Consider the following 15,959-nt stretch of genomic DNA (forward strand, 5'->3'; position numbering starts at 1 on the left):
GTGGGAGTCTGGTGGGTGGGAAAGCAAGTAGCAAAGAGAAGAAACCAGCCTAGGAGGCAAGAGATGAACCAGGATGTATAGGGGAAGGAATGGAAAGAGAAAATACTTGAAACCTACAAAAGCCTCTTTCTCCCCAACACCTTTACATCTCACTTAAAAAGCAAGTGTGGAGAAAGGGGGAGAGATGGCAGGAGGGACTTTTCACTCCTCTGCAAGCCATGGCACCTGCTCTTTGGAATAGAGCGTGGGTTGGAAAACCAGGCAGTGACATCCAGTGGGACTTCCTAGGGCAGCCATTACCCAGGCCACAGTAGCCACTGCTGGCTAAACACTGGGGTTGTGGCTTGCTGTGGCTTTCTTAGAAGTCACAGCTAGTTTTGGATAAAGACCGAAGACAAGGAGCTAGCACTGGTCTTTGTTTTATATGGCCATGGGTCAGAAGCTTAAATCAAGTCCAGAACCCCACTCACCTGGAAACCTGGTGCCTGCAGGCACCTTGTAAGAAGTAGCACTTGGCCCTGAAGACCTTGTGCCCTAAATTATAAAGGAGATTATTAGTCTTTAGGGATGAGCAGCCAGGCTCAGAGGGACTGCCGGGGAAGGGCCAGGAAATAATACCCAGTGCTTCTGAGACTGTGGTTTACTATAAAGCTGCGTCCAGGCCCTTCCTTGACATCTGATGAAGGAGGGCTGCCCCACATTTGAACCAAAATAGGCCACCCAGTTTCTTATTAAATTCTGTCAGCTGCTGAAGTCCCCTTTTCATGTTTTCCACAAGTCCCCTGCTGTGGCAGGCGGTTTTCATGGCAGATGGGCTTCTAATCACCTAAGAAGGAAAACCCCCAACAGCTCTCTGTTGGGCAGCAAACCAGCAGGAAGTGACTGCAGGTCATCAGAATCATTTATGCACAGCACCTCCTTCTAGTGTCCAGAAGTCTCAGGAATAAAAGGACAGCAGGGAAGCCTCTGCATGTCAAGTAGCACTGTTCTTGCAACCCAGATTTTTCATGTGTTAGGTGGGATTTTTTTTCCTAGAGACCCTAAGTATATTTTGCTTCTTTGCAAAATAGAAGCATCCTTGTTCCCATCCTTGAACAAGACATTTGAGGTTCACCGTTTTCCTGATTTGGGGAAAATTTGGGAGAAGACCTCTAAAGGGGTTCCTCTAGAAAGAAAATTCAAGTGGCCCCTACCACAACTGGTTCCAGAAAAAATATTGCCTTGGAGAAAAGTGGAAAAAACTGTTTATTTAACAAGTAAAGCATTCACTAGCACAAAAAAATTGACAATATTAAACAATAAAACCTCTTGCCAATCTGAAGAGACGACAAACTCAAAGTCCCTTTGTGGGCTGTAGCTCAGCTCAGTCTCTGATCAGTCCCTCCAGGGCTGGAAATGCCACGGCCCAGCCCCGGCCCAGTGCCCACAGGTGGAGCTGCTGGTGCTCTGCTGGGTATTCCATCCAGAGCAGGGTTAAACAGGTCCAAGAAAAAGAAAAAGCACAATCCCGGGAACTTCTCTGCCTCAGCTAGCTAAAAACTAACTAAAAGCAAAGGAGAGCTCTGTCCTGCTGTCTGTCCATGCTGCAGACAGCACAGCCCAGGAGCAGGAATGTGGAGGAGCCAGTGCAGTCCCCCAAACTCCATGCTTCTTCTCTCCCCCATTCACCCTTGAAACCAGTCTCAAAGGTGCAAAACTATTATCCAGCATAAACAGAACAGACAACTGGGGATACAAGCATCATATAGCCAACCCAGAACAACCATAAAGGCAGGATCATGCTCAAGGAGTGTGAGCTGAGTATTTATTTCACAAAGGTTTTACTGCTTTTGACACACTTGAGCAGGTTAATCTGGCTTTGATCAAAAAATAAAAACAAAATAGCGAGAGCCTCCAGGCTAAACTGTGGTGGGCACTGAATTGTGCTCTGGACACACCTATAATGATGAAGGCAGACATGGAAAGCAGTAACAATTGATGGAGTTGTGGGGAAGGAAAGAATCCCTGACCCATCTGTCTAAGGAAGAGATTTCCAGAGAGCATGTAAGGAGGGAACCAGGTGCAGACTACATTGATCAGACTGGCCTTCAAACTGTCCCTTGGCAGTTCCCAAAGAGGTGCCCCAGCTGAAGCTAATCTAATCACTTAAAGAATATATATAGAAATGGAATCTGCCACATGGAAAATTGCAGGCTGGAACAACTGCCCTGACAAGGAGAGATGGAGTTCAGTTGCTTGAGCCTAGCCAGCCATGCGATTTTAAATGCCCCATGGGAGCTCAGACTTCTGCACAGGGCTGGCAGATGTGTCACAGGACCTACAGGATGCTTAAAGCAGCAGCTCAAGGATAATTGGGAGACCCTGGGGCATAAGAGAGTTTAGGCAACAAAGTCCCAGAAGGCTTTGTTTCTAAAATGGAGTGTGTGCTCTGGAAGCTGCTGTGTCTGCAGTTTGTAGGGCTGGCCTGGCTTGGGTAAGAGTTAGACATAAGCCTGGCCTTTGGTGTGCAGGTGTTGTCAGAATTAGCTGTCCTGCTTCTCCTCTGTCTACAGAGTTTAGATGGTGCATTGAGCAGAACAGCTCTCTTGCTAAGAGAAGCTCTTCATGCCCAAAATCGAGGAGGCCAATCCTCTACATTTTATCACAGAATAGTGGAACATTTTGGGCTGAAAGGGATCTTAAAGGTCACTTGGTTCCACACCCCTTGCCATGGGCAGGGATGTCTTCCATGAGACCAAGTTGCTCAAACCCCCGCCCCCCATCCAGCCTTGGACACCGCTTCCTTTATGTTGAGGATGCCACTTTTATCATGAGCCATAAAGAGAAAAATAAAATCTGCTCATAGCCCATTAGTCTGCTTTTGTATCTTGAAAGTTGCAGCCCTCAAAATTCTGGGATGTTTGAGTTGAGGAGTATGTACACACTGTCCTGGATGGGAAAATGTGGGGGCAAGCTGGTTTTGCTGCATTTTATTCCTCTCTGCGGGTAAGCTAACCAAGCCTGCTGTATTTGTGTCTTGACAGAGGGGGGTGGCCTGCCAAAAGTGGTGACAGTGAGCACAGCTGTGTCTGTGTCTGTGGATGGAAAGATGGGAATTGCTGCAGGTAGGACATTCTGGTTTCTCTTTTTGTCTTGAATGAAATGGCTGCATCTTGCATTGAGTGTGGGAGCTGAGAGCTGTTAGCTTGTCATTCAAGAGAAGTGACAGGAGCCACAATAGCTTGTGGTATTGAGAACTAGGCTCAACAGAGAATAATGGAACAGGTACTGAATGGCTGACAGGCTTCTGAAAGGGAAATGGGCTGCTTGAGTGGAAGCTTCCCATCTCCAGTGCTGGTGAATTTGTGGATTGAGACTCTTTCTCTGGAGCAGGAGTAGGTTGGGAAGTCCGTGCAGGTTTAAAACATTGCAGGAAACGCTTTTGGTTTTGGAGCAGCTTCATGTTTGTGTGTCCCCATTGTTATCTCAAATGAAAAATAACTTCTGCTGATTCAATGGGCATGTTGCTAGAACTCCAATTCAGACCTATGGATTGCCAAACTTATTGCTGTATCTGAGCTTTAAACTCCTTTTTGCAGACCTTCACTAGACTGCACCTTCTTTTGGAAAATTCATGTAGCACATTATTTCCAACAGAACCCAAAGCTTTTGAAGATTTACTATTTTCTATACTAATTGTTTCAGCCTTTATGGAAGTGCATTGAACTTAGAAGCAAAACTGAGCAGCCATTTAACAAAATAAACCATTATCAGTAACCCTGGCACCATATCCAGTTTAACCACTCAGCATAGGAGTACTGGGGTAAGAGAAGATGTAGCTTCATGGAAATTGTTTTAGACCTGGAAACAGTGACTAAAGGAAGGGGCTGATGGAACAGGCAATGGAGTTATTATATGCTGTGATGCAAAGCTTCTTGGGAAAGAATGGTTAGTGCTAATGGAGCTTTACATGGTGGAAGGAATGACTGACAGAATGGACACCAAACAATAACTTTGTTGCAGGAGCACCGTGTAGAGAGAAGGTCATAGAGTGGATACCTTCAGATCACAGTTTGCCATTGCTTTTGCTTAGGCTGGGTAGGAGACAGGGAATGTCCTTCAATACTACTAGTCAGTAAAACTGTAGCAAATTAATTTCATCTGATGAAGCATTCCTTAGTTTCCAGGATTTCAGTAAGTTCTAGCTGACAGTGATAGTCCTTAATTATCACCTGGGCTTTGAGAAAGTACTTATAAGCTGAAGGAAGTGTTATGAAATAGAACATTTCACTCTTATGCCCAAAGCCAGAAAATTATTATGAAGTCTGCCCAGAGGCACCTGTGAACAGAGATGGTTTCAGCAAAGTTCACATTAATAGGTGCTTGGATGATAGAAATTGCTCCCAAATCTGATACCAGCTGACACTGTTGTACCCAGCAGAAAATGAAAGAGCATTGAAACTGCACCAAGGGCCTCTGTAAAGCAGTGAAACATTTTTCTAGACATTATTTTGAGAGGAAAAAATACCATTTTTTAAAAAAGAAGCTTGTTTTTCATGCTCTTTTTCCTTCCCTTTTGTGACCTGGGAGTTAGAGCAGAGGCACACAAGCAGTTCATCTGTGCTGTGGTTCAAGCCCAGCTGGAAATCAATCACCCCACAGCCACTCACCCAACCTCCCTCTCACCCCTCCACCCTGGTGGATTGGGAAGGAGAATCAAAGTAAAACTTGCAGTTTGAGATAAGAACAGTTAATTAATTGAAAATTAAGTAAAATACAATAATAATGGTAAATGATGATGATGATAAAAATAAAAAGGGAAAAACAAGCAATGCAAGATACAATTGCTCGCCACCCACTGACCCGTGCCAGACCTCTCTTCCCAAACCCAGACTGGTCCCTCTTCTGGGTAACTCCCTCCCATTTCTGTAGTGGGCATGATGTTCTGTGGTGTAGAATGTCCCTTTGGTCAGTTCAGGTCACCTGTCCAAGCTATGGTCCCTTCCATTTTCCTTTGTTCAGCTGCTCACTGGCAGGGCATGAGACAAGGAAAAACGCTCTTGACTTAGGATAAACACTTAGCAAAAAACCAAAACATTCTCATTATGAATTCAAAACACAGCACTCAGCCACTGAGAAGAAATTTAACTCTACCCTAGCTGAAACCAGGACAATCTGTCTCTCATCATAAATTCAAGGAAGGAAACTTCTCAGTGGAAGCAGTGGAGCAAGAACAAGTGGCACAAGGATCTGGCCCTGACAGAGCCATTTCTCTTCTGTCAGCAGCACTTTCCACAACCCCTGTGGAGATTTCCACCCACTCAGTTATGCTGAATAGTGTCTGTGTGGACATGCTGTGAAAGGGCAGGATCCTTTGCAGAGGGTGGAGGAAAAAGCAAAGGGTAGGGAAACAAAACCATATTTTAAAACAATAACAATAAGGTGGAAAAATCCGTCATTTTTGGAAATTATGCAGAACCAGTTTTCTCGCTGGCAGCCACGGAAACTGAGATGAGAAATGAATTTTCAATTGCTTATGTTCCTTAAAGGTACTACAGTCCCTGTTCCTAGCAGGTACGTTAGGTGACCTGACCAAAAGCATCTTCTGCTACTCTCACACATGGTGGGTGTTCTTCACTCCTGGTTTCTTATGCTTTGTTGAAAACAGCCCATCTCTGATCCATGGGTATGGGTGGGCTAAATGATAGCATCAGGGCAAACACGATCACCCAAAGGGTCTGAAGTTCTTCATGTCCCCAGCTGTAGCCTCCACTGACTTCAGCAGGAGTGCAAGGGTTCCATGAGGTAGGTTCCTTGTGCTGGCTTGGGTCTCAGTTAACGTTTGGGGGGGTGTTCAGGGAGGAGAAAAGTGCTATATTACCATTTGCCTTTCTAGTAGTGACTAAGGTTCATCATCTGAATCTTTCATACTAATAATCATTTTCAAAAAAGGGCAGTAACTAGTGGTCACGCTACCAATTGAAATATTATTTTTTCTTGAAGGTGTCAGTTTAGAGAGTAAGTAATCTCACTTTCTTTCCCCTCACAGTAATACAACTATCCTGAATGACTAGATTCTGGTTCTAGGGGACTGTGAGGGGCTGCAGCAGAAATGATGCTGGACAGACAGAGCTGCAACACCATCCTGGGTACAAGAGATGGGTGAAGGAAGGGGAGGGAGTGTGGAGGCACACAAGAGGCAATCAAAGCAGAATGGGATGCAGATTGTTGTTATTGTTATTCTGATGGCATCAGCCCTTACTGGGATTGATACCATGGTAATTTAGTTATACTAGCAGAAGTTTGGTACCCAGCCCTGGTTCCCAGAAAACCAAATATCTGGGTAGATTTGTAGTTTTTGAATAAATGCAGCCACAGTTCTGTAAAAGGGGAACAACAGAGACTTTTTAAGTGCCCCTATAAAAGAACAAGTGGTATGAACTGGCCTGTCATTCTGCCACTGATCATTACTGTCACTTGTTTGATTGGTGGTGCTTGAGGGGATTTGTAAGCACTTTGAAATGTTCACTATGCATGCAGTGAAAAATTAAGCTCCAGGTTTTACAGCCGTGCTCATGAGGAGGGGGCACCCTCAGTGCCCCCATGGGGAGAATGCCAGGCAGCATTGGGCCCCTTTTTTCTGGCAGATGAATGGCAGTCCAGAGCCAGGGCAGAGTAAGGCAAACTGGTAAAATCAAATGTCCAGGAAGATGACATAAGCCTGGCTGCTGTCAAGGAGTGAGGGAGCAGTCAGATGGAATTAGAGAGTTGCAGTCTGGAGGGCTGAGAGAAGGGATGGAGGGGGAAGCACAAGGGCCTTCTTCCTCCCATTTCAGTCTGTCTTAGCTCAGTGGGAAATCCCAAAATGGGTTTGAGGGGGAGTCCAAGCTGCTCCTCTTGCCATTAGAGGTGCTACTCCACACTCCAGGTGAAGAGGTGGCCAAATTGAGGAGGGAAAGGTAGTGTCCTTTGCCCTGCCCTATCCTCACCCCTTTTCATCCATCCTCTCCCTCCCCCATGGGCCTGGGAGGGGTGCACAAGGGGTTCAGGGTACACACAGATTTCTTGGAGGACATGGTGGAGCTAGGGCAGGGTACACCTGTGTGAGCTGAGTTGGTGTGCTCTCTTTGGTGGGAAGCCACACAGGCAGCTATACCTGTTTCTTGGAATGAATATTATCTACCTGCTATATTGTACTTTGGCACTTCAAAGCACTATGCAAACATTAAGTAATGCCTGGATGATTAATTATAATTAATTAGGAGGCAGCTGTTCTCCTGGGATGTCAGTCCAGTACCTTTCACGCACACTAACTCCATTGGAAATGAGAAATAAGGAAGGGGGATGGCATTCTCCCCAAGCCATGTCCTGCCCCAGATAGCACTGTCATCTGCTCCTTCCCCTGAGTCAGTAGCCTGGGGCTTTCTGATCCTCAGGCTGCAAGGCAGAAATCACATGGAGTTCCTGACAGAAGCTTTTTGTGATTTAAAGCCTGAGTGAAACTGCTGGAATCTGTGCAGGAGTTCAGCTGTCACTTCGGGCTGTGGATGACGTCTCTTTCATTGCCTGACCTTCTGGCTGTTCAACTTCTGGGGCTGTCAGCTGGCTGCCAGTCCCAGCAGGGACAGGTGGGGTTAGGTCCATGACTTTCGTGTGGCAGGAATGGGAAACAGACAATAGGGCATGCACATGGTGCCCAAGAAAAATAATCCAAATGGGCACTTGGGAGATGCAGGCTTATTTTACACAGCACTTCTCTCCTCTGTTGATATTGGAAGTAGCTGCTCTTACCAGCAGTTATTGGACTGCAGTGAAGTCATTATCCCATGACACCAGCAATTCATGCAGATGTATTTGGGGAGAGCCCTAGGCAAGCTCAAACCAGGGGCAGAGAAGAGAAATGTTGTCTCTGTTTTAAAGACAGAATTTTGGGACACTGAGTTATCAAGACCAGTATTTTCAGAAGAGTTCTGTACTTGCAGCAGGAGCAGATTTTAAAAAAAAGTTTTGATTTTTTTTCCCCAAAAGAATTTGAAACCTATCAGTCTGAAAAATAGGTAATGGGGAGTAATTTTGCCATTTTACCTCTGCTTAAAATCCAGCCTCTGTCAGTCTGATGGAAGCTCTTAATCTGAAAAGCAGTTCCTGGCCAGCTTGATGTCTCTCCATCTCTCCCTTGGTCTTCTTCTTTTGGCTACCTGCTGTCTGCTACCAGCAAGCAGGAACAGGAGGTGCAGGTGGCTTTTTCAGCAGGACTGTTGGTGGGGCATCTTTTCAAGCTAATCTGCACACAATTCCATATTCCCACGGTTTTGTTGCTTGGATGGATAAAACATTTCAACCTTCTCTCTGGAAAGTGGCAGTAGCATCAGTAGAAGCTGTTAAAATGCATGGAAATAAGCTCTAGCATAAGCACCTTTTCCATGGAAATAGCTGCATATAAACTGGAGAATTAAAATTATTTCACTAGGCTGGTCCAGAAAGCAGCATTAAGATACCCATATAAAATATGAGGGTAGCTGATCTCTTGAATGTGTACTGCAGTATTCAGAAGGAATGCTGTCCCTCTTTTCATGCCAAAGGTTGTGCCAATGTTACCTCAGTGCAGAGACCTCTCTGAGCCCCTGAGGCATCACCAGGTGCCTTTATGGAAATCATGGACCCCCTGGCATGCAGTGGTATGATGGATAAAAAGAAGGAAGACAACTCATTTTTAGCCCATCACCTGATGTGTCTGGTCTCTGCCTGATGCCAGCCCCTTCTGGCAATCCCCAAAGGCCGAGCAGTTTCTCACGCATCCATTTGATCCGACAAAATCAGAGCTATCTGAACAGGCCGTGCCCTGGAAATGAGTCATGGAAAGCGTTAGGGACACTCCTATGGCAGAAATAGTGCTGATTTTAGTGCTACCACAGCTGTGCCTTCTCCACCTCTCAGGACATCTGTCTGGAGCTGTTATCAGTGGGTACACACTTGGCTGGCCTAAGGGTTGAGATGTCAGTGTCCCCGTGACATGTTAGTGTGCCAAAACCAGCATCTCTTGCACTCTTCATCCCCCCATCTGCCTGCCCGCCACCCATTGCATTCTGCTTACACAGTGAGCCTTGGGGGATGCCTGTGAACACCCAGGCTGCTTTTTGGGGTGTTTCCAGGGCACACACAAACTCTTCCATGAACCAGACAAAAATGACGTGGTTGCGTTATTTTGCACTGGCTCTGGTCTTCCAAACTTTGCCTTTCATCAAGGTTTGGCATCAGTGCTGGGGCCACATGGTTCCCTTTTCAGAGCTGATTATCCTCCAGCCAGCTCAGTGAACAGGAGAGAGAGCAACATCTGCCTACAGAACTTCAGCTAGATGTCTCCATGCAAAGACAGTAACTGGGGACAAGAGGGACAAATAAGTCTATTTTGACCTCAGAAGAATGCTAAAAATAGTAATGTGAGGTATCTTTCATAGCATTCTACCCTGACTAGACCTTAGCAATTTCCTTTTCTTCCATGGTGTTTGTGCTGTCTGCATAGGTTATAAGATCTTCAGCACAGGGACCATGCCTCTCCCCTGTGTGTGCAGACATTGTTTATTGCCTTGGGAGGAGTCCTTGTCTGGGAAAAAACTGGAGACAATAGCCAATTCTGTAGAGTAAATATTTCTTTGTAGTCTCTGCTGAATGCCTGATTTTTTGCACTGCACCACTTACTAGGGAAAAAGCTCTAAGAGAGTGAGCCCTACCTTCCTCAGCCCATTCAGGCAGTGCTTCACCCAGCACACACCTGTGGGTAGGTTCCTGTGCCTAGGGCCTGCCCTCACCAGCCCTTTCAGAGAATTTTCTCAGTGGGGCCCCAATAAAAAATTGTGAGCAATGACTTTTCCCATTTAGGGTCTGGTGAGACATCTGTCCCAGGATATCCTCAGCCCTGGAGCCTGTTCCAGGCTGGAGCTCCAGTCCAGGACCACGCTCTTGCCCGTGTGTAGCAGAAATCTTCTTGCCCAAGGTTATCCATCACTGCTGCCTCTACAGCTCCACTGATTGCCATGGCTGTCACTCTTGAAGTGAAAAGAGCCCTTGACACTGACTCAGGAGAGACTTGCATATAGCTGGATTTTTTAGATTGGCACCCAGCTCCTTTGCCATGTTGCCTTTGCTTGCAAATTATTTGATATAATTTTAATTCCGAGCCGAATTAGAGCAGTGCACAGGTTGCCATAGCAACCATTACCTTGTGCCTTTTGGTCTGACTCATTGCAGACAATTACTCTTGCGATCCAGGATTCACAGATGTGATAGGAGAAGAATCATGTGCTGGGCTTTCAACTTTTTTTGCTTTTAATTTCCTTCCCAGCCTCTCTTCCATTAACTCCTGCCTACCCAGCATCAGCAGGGCCCTGTATCCCCACCCAGGGGTGCTCGTGGGAGTGCATTGGATGTGTAGATAAACGATGTGCGAGGTGATTGGTGCATGCATGTGTGTATCTGCGTACATAAAGAGCTGCTCTGCAGTATGTTGTAAGATCCCTGGGCTCCCTGTGTGCACATCTCGCTGGGGACGTGCACAGACATTCAGAACCACAGAGCAATTTGCACTTCCTCCTGTCTGTGGTGTTTTCCAGGTAGTTGCAGGATTGATCTGTGTGGCCATGGAGTTCTACCAAGTGTTCAGGGGCTGTCAGTAAGCACTGGGTATTTGGGGGGACTGACAAAGTGAGGGTAATGAATGGTGCAGGACCTTCATTTGAAGCTGTGTGAAGATCCACAGGCTGCCAAGCAAGTGGTACTGGCATCCCTGACACCACCTAAGTCTGTGTGAAGGCAAGGCCAGTTCATTACCCCACTCACAGCTATCCTCCTGGTGCCCCATGTCTTTTATGCAAAGTGCACAGGGTAAAATGCTGTTGTCTGTAGCCTTAGCCCAGGTATAACTGATGTCCTGAGCTCTGTCAGCTCCTACAGTTCAGCAGACGAGCAAAGCCACGTGAGAAGATGCCAAAAAGGAGCAGTCTGTAGATATGAGGATGAAGATGGTAAATGTCACAGAAGAGGAGGTTGTAGGAAATGTTTTGTGTGATGGTTTAGCTTAAATTCAACTGAGGCAGAAGCAGACAAGTTTTGCAGGGTAAGAACCACAGAAACTTAGCAGATCTGAGTACAGCTCCAGCCTCCTCCTAAGATACATTCTTTTAGCCACCAAACTCATCCTGAATTCTTTTTCTCCTGCCCTACCTATCACCTAAGGCACAGATCTGCCTATCATAAGGCTTTGTAATGGGACTCTGACTGCCATCCCTTTTCCTTCAAAAGACCTTTTTCTTCCCTTCTCTCACTGGGACAAAGAAACCCCACTCACAGGATCACAGATAATTCTGGTTAGATGGCAACTCTACACTCTGCTGCCCAATGTGTGGAGGGTGTTCTGCTGTTGACTCATGGCACTGCTTTCACAGGCAGCAGTGCAAAGTCTGGAGTGTGGGGAGGGAGCAGTTGAGCTTTTGGGGACAGTGTGAAGCCCCCATTTCTGTGAGGATCCTGATTCTCTTGCCCTCTATCTGTCTGTGACAGCAAGCAGCTGCTTAAGCTGGCTCTGCAGAGAGACTGTGGAATGGAAAAAAGCAGACAGCAAAGAAGGCTGCCTTGCCTAGCCCTGCCCTGCCCTGCCCTCCCTTAGAGGTCAGAATTGTAGGGATAAAGTGAGGATTGCTTACACATCAAGCTGAGCTAGACCTTGCAAAGGAGGTTAAAACAAATGGCTTAATATTCTTCAGCTATTTGGGGAATAAAAAAAAATTAAAAGAAATAAGTAGGGCCACTTCTGGTCAATAAGAGTGAAGTTGGGATCAAGGAGTCTGTAGTCTGAGCAAAAACTAAAGACTCAGTGCCCAAGTTATTGATAAGGACAGAAATATCACCCTTGGGGAAAGAAACAAGCTGAGTGCTGTGAATAAGCAGCTCAAGCTGATTAGTGCACTCACAGTGCTGGGTCTGGGTGCTTTCTGGCCCTGGGAGAGCTGGCATGTGGAAACACACACTTACAGCAAAGGCCTTTTTTCAGCTCTGCACACAGTGGTGACTCCATGCAGTCTGCAAAAGTGAAAATTCAGCAGTTAGGATTAAAGAAGGACAAGAAATAAGTTTGTCAGGCTCGGCCTTTCAAGTGTGACCTCTGCAATGTGTGTAGCATTTTGGAGGAGATCTTCAAGGAAAGTATAATTATTACCAAGAAGTTAGGGGGAAAGGGAGTCAAGCAATATGAGTTTATCAGTTCTGGATAACACCAGGCTGAGCCAACATCCTTCTTTCAGATTATTGTTTTTCTGGAAGGCAAAGGAAATTCCAAAGGTTGTAAAGCATTGCTATGTGCCACATAAGGAACAATTAGACTGGGGAAGATCAAGTGAGGCAGAGGAGTTGTAAGTGGCAGGGAGGGAGAAGTCAATCTGAGAAGACAGCAGCTGCAAGATCACCAATCAAAGTCTAGCAAAATGTTCCTTGTTACACTCCCCATGGTCACCCATGGGATTGGCCTTTGCTGATATTATCCTGAGATCCTGACTCAGATAGGGGAGAGGGAAGGGGTATCCTGGTGAATCAACACTAGAAGGCATTGCTAGTACATGGAAGGACCAGGATATTGTAGAGGAAGCCTTATTTGACCTTGGCAGGAGTACCAGAAACAGAATGAATTTCAGTAGTAGGACAGACAAGGTCATATGCTTGACAGCTAATAATAGAAATCTTCTGTAAGCTGGGAACTCTGAGAGATCTGGCAGAGAGCACAGCAAGCAGGACTGGAGGCAGTCCTTGTCTTCTGGGAACTGTTGAGCCAGTTTTGCCAAATCTCAGTGAGGATCCTCAGTGCGGATCATCAATATAAGCTCCCTGATGCCCACATTAAATTCAGGGAACCATTGTTATCTGCCAAGACCTGTCCTTGTTGAAAGGCAGCTGGATAGACTTAGTGGTAAACATATCCTGAGAAAGCTCAGGAAAAAAGTGCTGGGATCTTCTGTATTAGGTGATGGTGGCATGATGGTGAATCACAGTGCAGTGCAGCTGGGGACAAAGCAAATGCTGTTCTCATGCTTAGGGAGGTGTTTCCCAGTGGGAAAACACAGCCCTGTGAGACCTCCCCTCTAGTCTGTGTTACAGTTTTGGTCAAAGGACTAAAGGCTGAGACAAGAGCAGACAGGATGGGCAGATGACGAGAGGAAAGGGAAGTCTGGCACTGAAACCTGGAGCACCCAGCTTGTTTAGCCACATGCAACCAAGGACAAAGAAGACAGGATTGCTGTAATGAATGCATCTTGGAGAGCACATTTAAACTAAAGCACGTTGTATGGAGATAGACTAGTACAGACAGGCTAGCAAAATACTTAGGGTGCAAAACTAGAAGTGGGTTTCTGTCTGTTAGGGTAATGCAGCCTTACTGAGAATCTGAGGTATAAAGACAATGGATTTAAGCTGGAGCTTGAAAAGTGTGTAAGAAAGTGATGGTGCCTTGAATAGAAAGAGCTGAGACTCTGCTAGCCTGTAATCCCTTGACCAGGGAACAGCTGAAGTCCCTGATCTCACCATGTCACAGAAGGAAAAACAGCAACAAGCAAGGTAAACAAACATTCAGGGAACTTCCCATTCACTGCAGCATTCTCCTTGGGCACAAGGCAGGGCATTCCTACCCTGTAGTTCCCACACTCCATGATTTTAGTCATGACTGAATAAAAATAAGCTTGTTAATGCAGCTGAAAGCCCCAGCACAGCACCTAGGAGGCCAGAAGCTAGGGCTGACCTAAACCCCTCTCTCAGCCTTTGACATTGTGGTGGTTTTTCTTGATTGCTTTGGGTTTTGCAAAGTAAAGAACAGTGAGTAGAAAAACCTCTGCTTATGATAACAAACCCTTAAAAAGCAGATGGGGATGTGGGGGCTGGTGTGTTTTGTGACATTTGAGTAGACCAGAGCAGGGAGAATCTGAGAAGCAGCTGGTCAGAGGCACTCATTGAAAAGGGAATGATCAGTCACAAGAACACAAAAATAAAGGGGAGAGGGAAAAAAATAACTGGGGAATCCAAGACATTTATGTCCAGTGAGAGATATGAGAAAAACAACCATATGAGACTCTGAGTGGATGAAAAAGTGGAAAATGCTGGAAGGGGATAATCCTTTTAAATAACTGGCTAGATTTTCTCTTGCCAAGAATTGTATAAATCTGGAGGCTCATGTTTAAAATGCACTGAATTTATACTAATATAAAGGTAGGATCAGAACCACTTACCCATAATCTTCCTCCCTCAAAATTACTTGTTAGGGTTTTGTCCTAGCATTTACATTTGCCTCCATCTTTAAAGCAGGAACAGTGTTCACACAGCCTGGTGAGACATTCTTTGGTGGGAAGGAGTAGAGGAAAGTGGCAAAAGCCATGTAGTGTCTTCAATATAGAGCACAGATACTGGTGGATGAGGAGAATATTTCTGAAAGGAGGAGAAAAAGCTGGAAGCAATGTGACAATAGGCTCCAGTGTTGTTCCAGAGGTGAGAAAATGCTTTCAGTGAAAGTCTTAATGAACTCAATCTGCCTATTGTACCTAAAAGAAGACTGAGAGATAATTTGATTTAAAGTGCCTCCACAGAGAGCTGCTGGTTACTGGAGGTTTATTTTTTTCTAATCTAGGAGAGAGAATAACAAAAAACTGTGACAGAAAAACCAAACAGATTAAAATTAGTCAGTAAGCATGAATGGTAACAATGAGCACAAATAGGTATTGTCAGAAGATACCAAGGGAAACAATATTTTTTCTTGAGTATTTTTCAAATCAAAGGTAGATGCCTTTCTGGAAGATTCAACTTAGCTGCATGTAAGCACTCACTGTTGGTCTTTCTACAGGATAGTTTCTCTAACTTCTGTTTCATAAACTAGACAGATTGAGCTCTTTCAGCCTTTCACAAAAAGGCATTTTCTGCCACCCCCAAATAATGCTTGTGGTTCTTTTCCACACAATTTCCAAGTAGCATGCGATACACAGAAGGTCAGACTGGATGATCTAAAGTCCCTTCTGGCCTTTATATTCTCTGAATCTCTGCCTCTGTGAATTCATTAATGTTTGCAAGCTCCCAGAGAGCTGCCAAAGGCAAGCACTATAGAAATGCAAAGCATTGTTGTTACTGTGCATATTTCCCTTGAGCTTTACGTGGAGCTGGTTGAATATCGCAGGGTATGGTCTGTGTGTATTCCCTCAAATGAAACACCTGCATTTCTCACTCCTGCAGTCCCCTTTCCAAGTTGATTTTCTGCAGCTGTGCTAACAAACAAGTTTATTCCCAAGTTAGGATTCAGAAAAAGCAAATGTGAAGGGGCAAATCTCTGCCTGGAGCTCCAAGCAAAGAGCAGCATGTTGTTGTCCTGGCCCAGAAGCTCCATGCGAGGCAGAGTTATTATTAGCATCATGCCTTGCTTTCTCTTTGTCTCCAGGTGCCCTGCACATGGCCTCTGCCTGGCTGCAGCAGAGCAGAACTGTGGGAAAGACAGATCTGGCCCTTGTTGGCTGCTTTTTCCCCATTCTCTAAAGGGAGAAGAGCTGTGAGGATGCTGCCTTATCCCCAGATTTCCAGGGCTGCAACAGATGTAGAGGGCGCCCCAGAATGATGCAGGAAATGTTTATTTACTCACATTTCACTCTTTAACTGTGTTCATTGGTGAATGCTTGTTGTATTGCCCATTATTCTTGGAGAGAAGTCTTTTTGGCCCTCAGAAATCCTGTGCTAGGACTTGCATTTATCTGGTTGGAGGATAGAAGCTGACCCTCCAACCTGTGCTTCCAGTCAGTGCTAGCAAACCCTCTTCAAGCCAGCACAGTGAGCTGCTAATGGACAAGATACTGAGGAGGAATCCTATTTTATATATTTTATCTGTTATATGTACAGAATTACGTGGTTATTATATAGGGTGTTGTATGTGTGCCTGAGTAGGTATGTAAGCAGGACAAACCCATCAA

The 15,959-nt window shown here is 45.5% G+C and overlaps 1 protein-coding gene across 1 annotated transcript in view; it reads left to right on the top strand.

Annotated features, from left to right (window-relative positions):
* Window positions 1–15,959, top strand: part of CACNA2D4 (calcium voltage-gated channel auxiliary subunit alpha2delta 4) — a 122,861-nt gene that overhangs the window by 54,642 nt on the left and 52,260 nt on the right. The window contains exon 27 of the mRNA XM_059848111.1: window positions 3,024–3,104. Coding sequence (XP_059704094.1) covers window positions 3,024–3,104 — 81 coding nt within the window. The remainder of the gene's footprint in view (window positions 1–3,023; window positions 3,105–15,959) is intronic.

The sequence above is a fragment of the Haemorhous mexicanus genome, chromosome 5, assembly GCF_027477595.1.
Source record: "Haemorhous mexicanus isolate bHaeMex1 chromosome 5, bHaeMex1.pri, whole genome shotgun sequence".
Classification (NCBI taxonomy): domain Eukaryota; kingdom Metazoa; phylum Chordata; class Aves; order Passeriformes; family Fringillidae; genus Haemorhous; species Haemorhous mexicanus.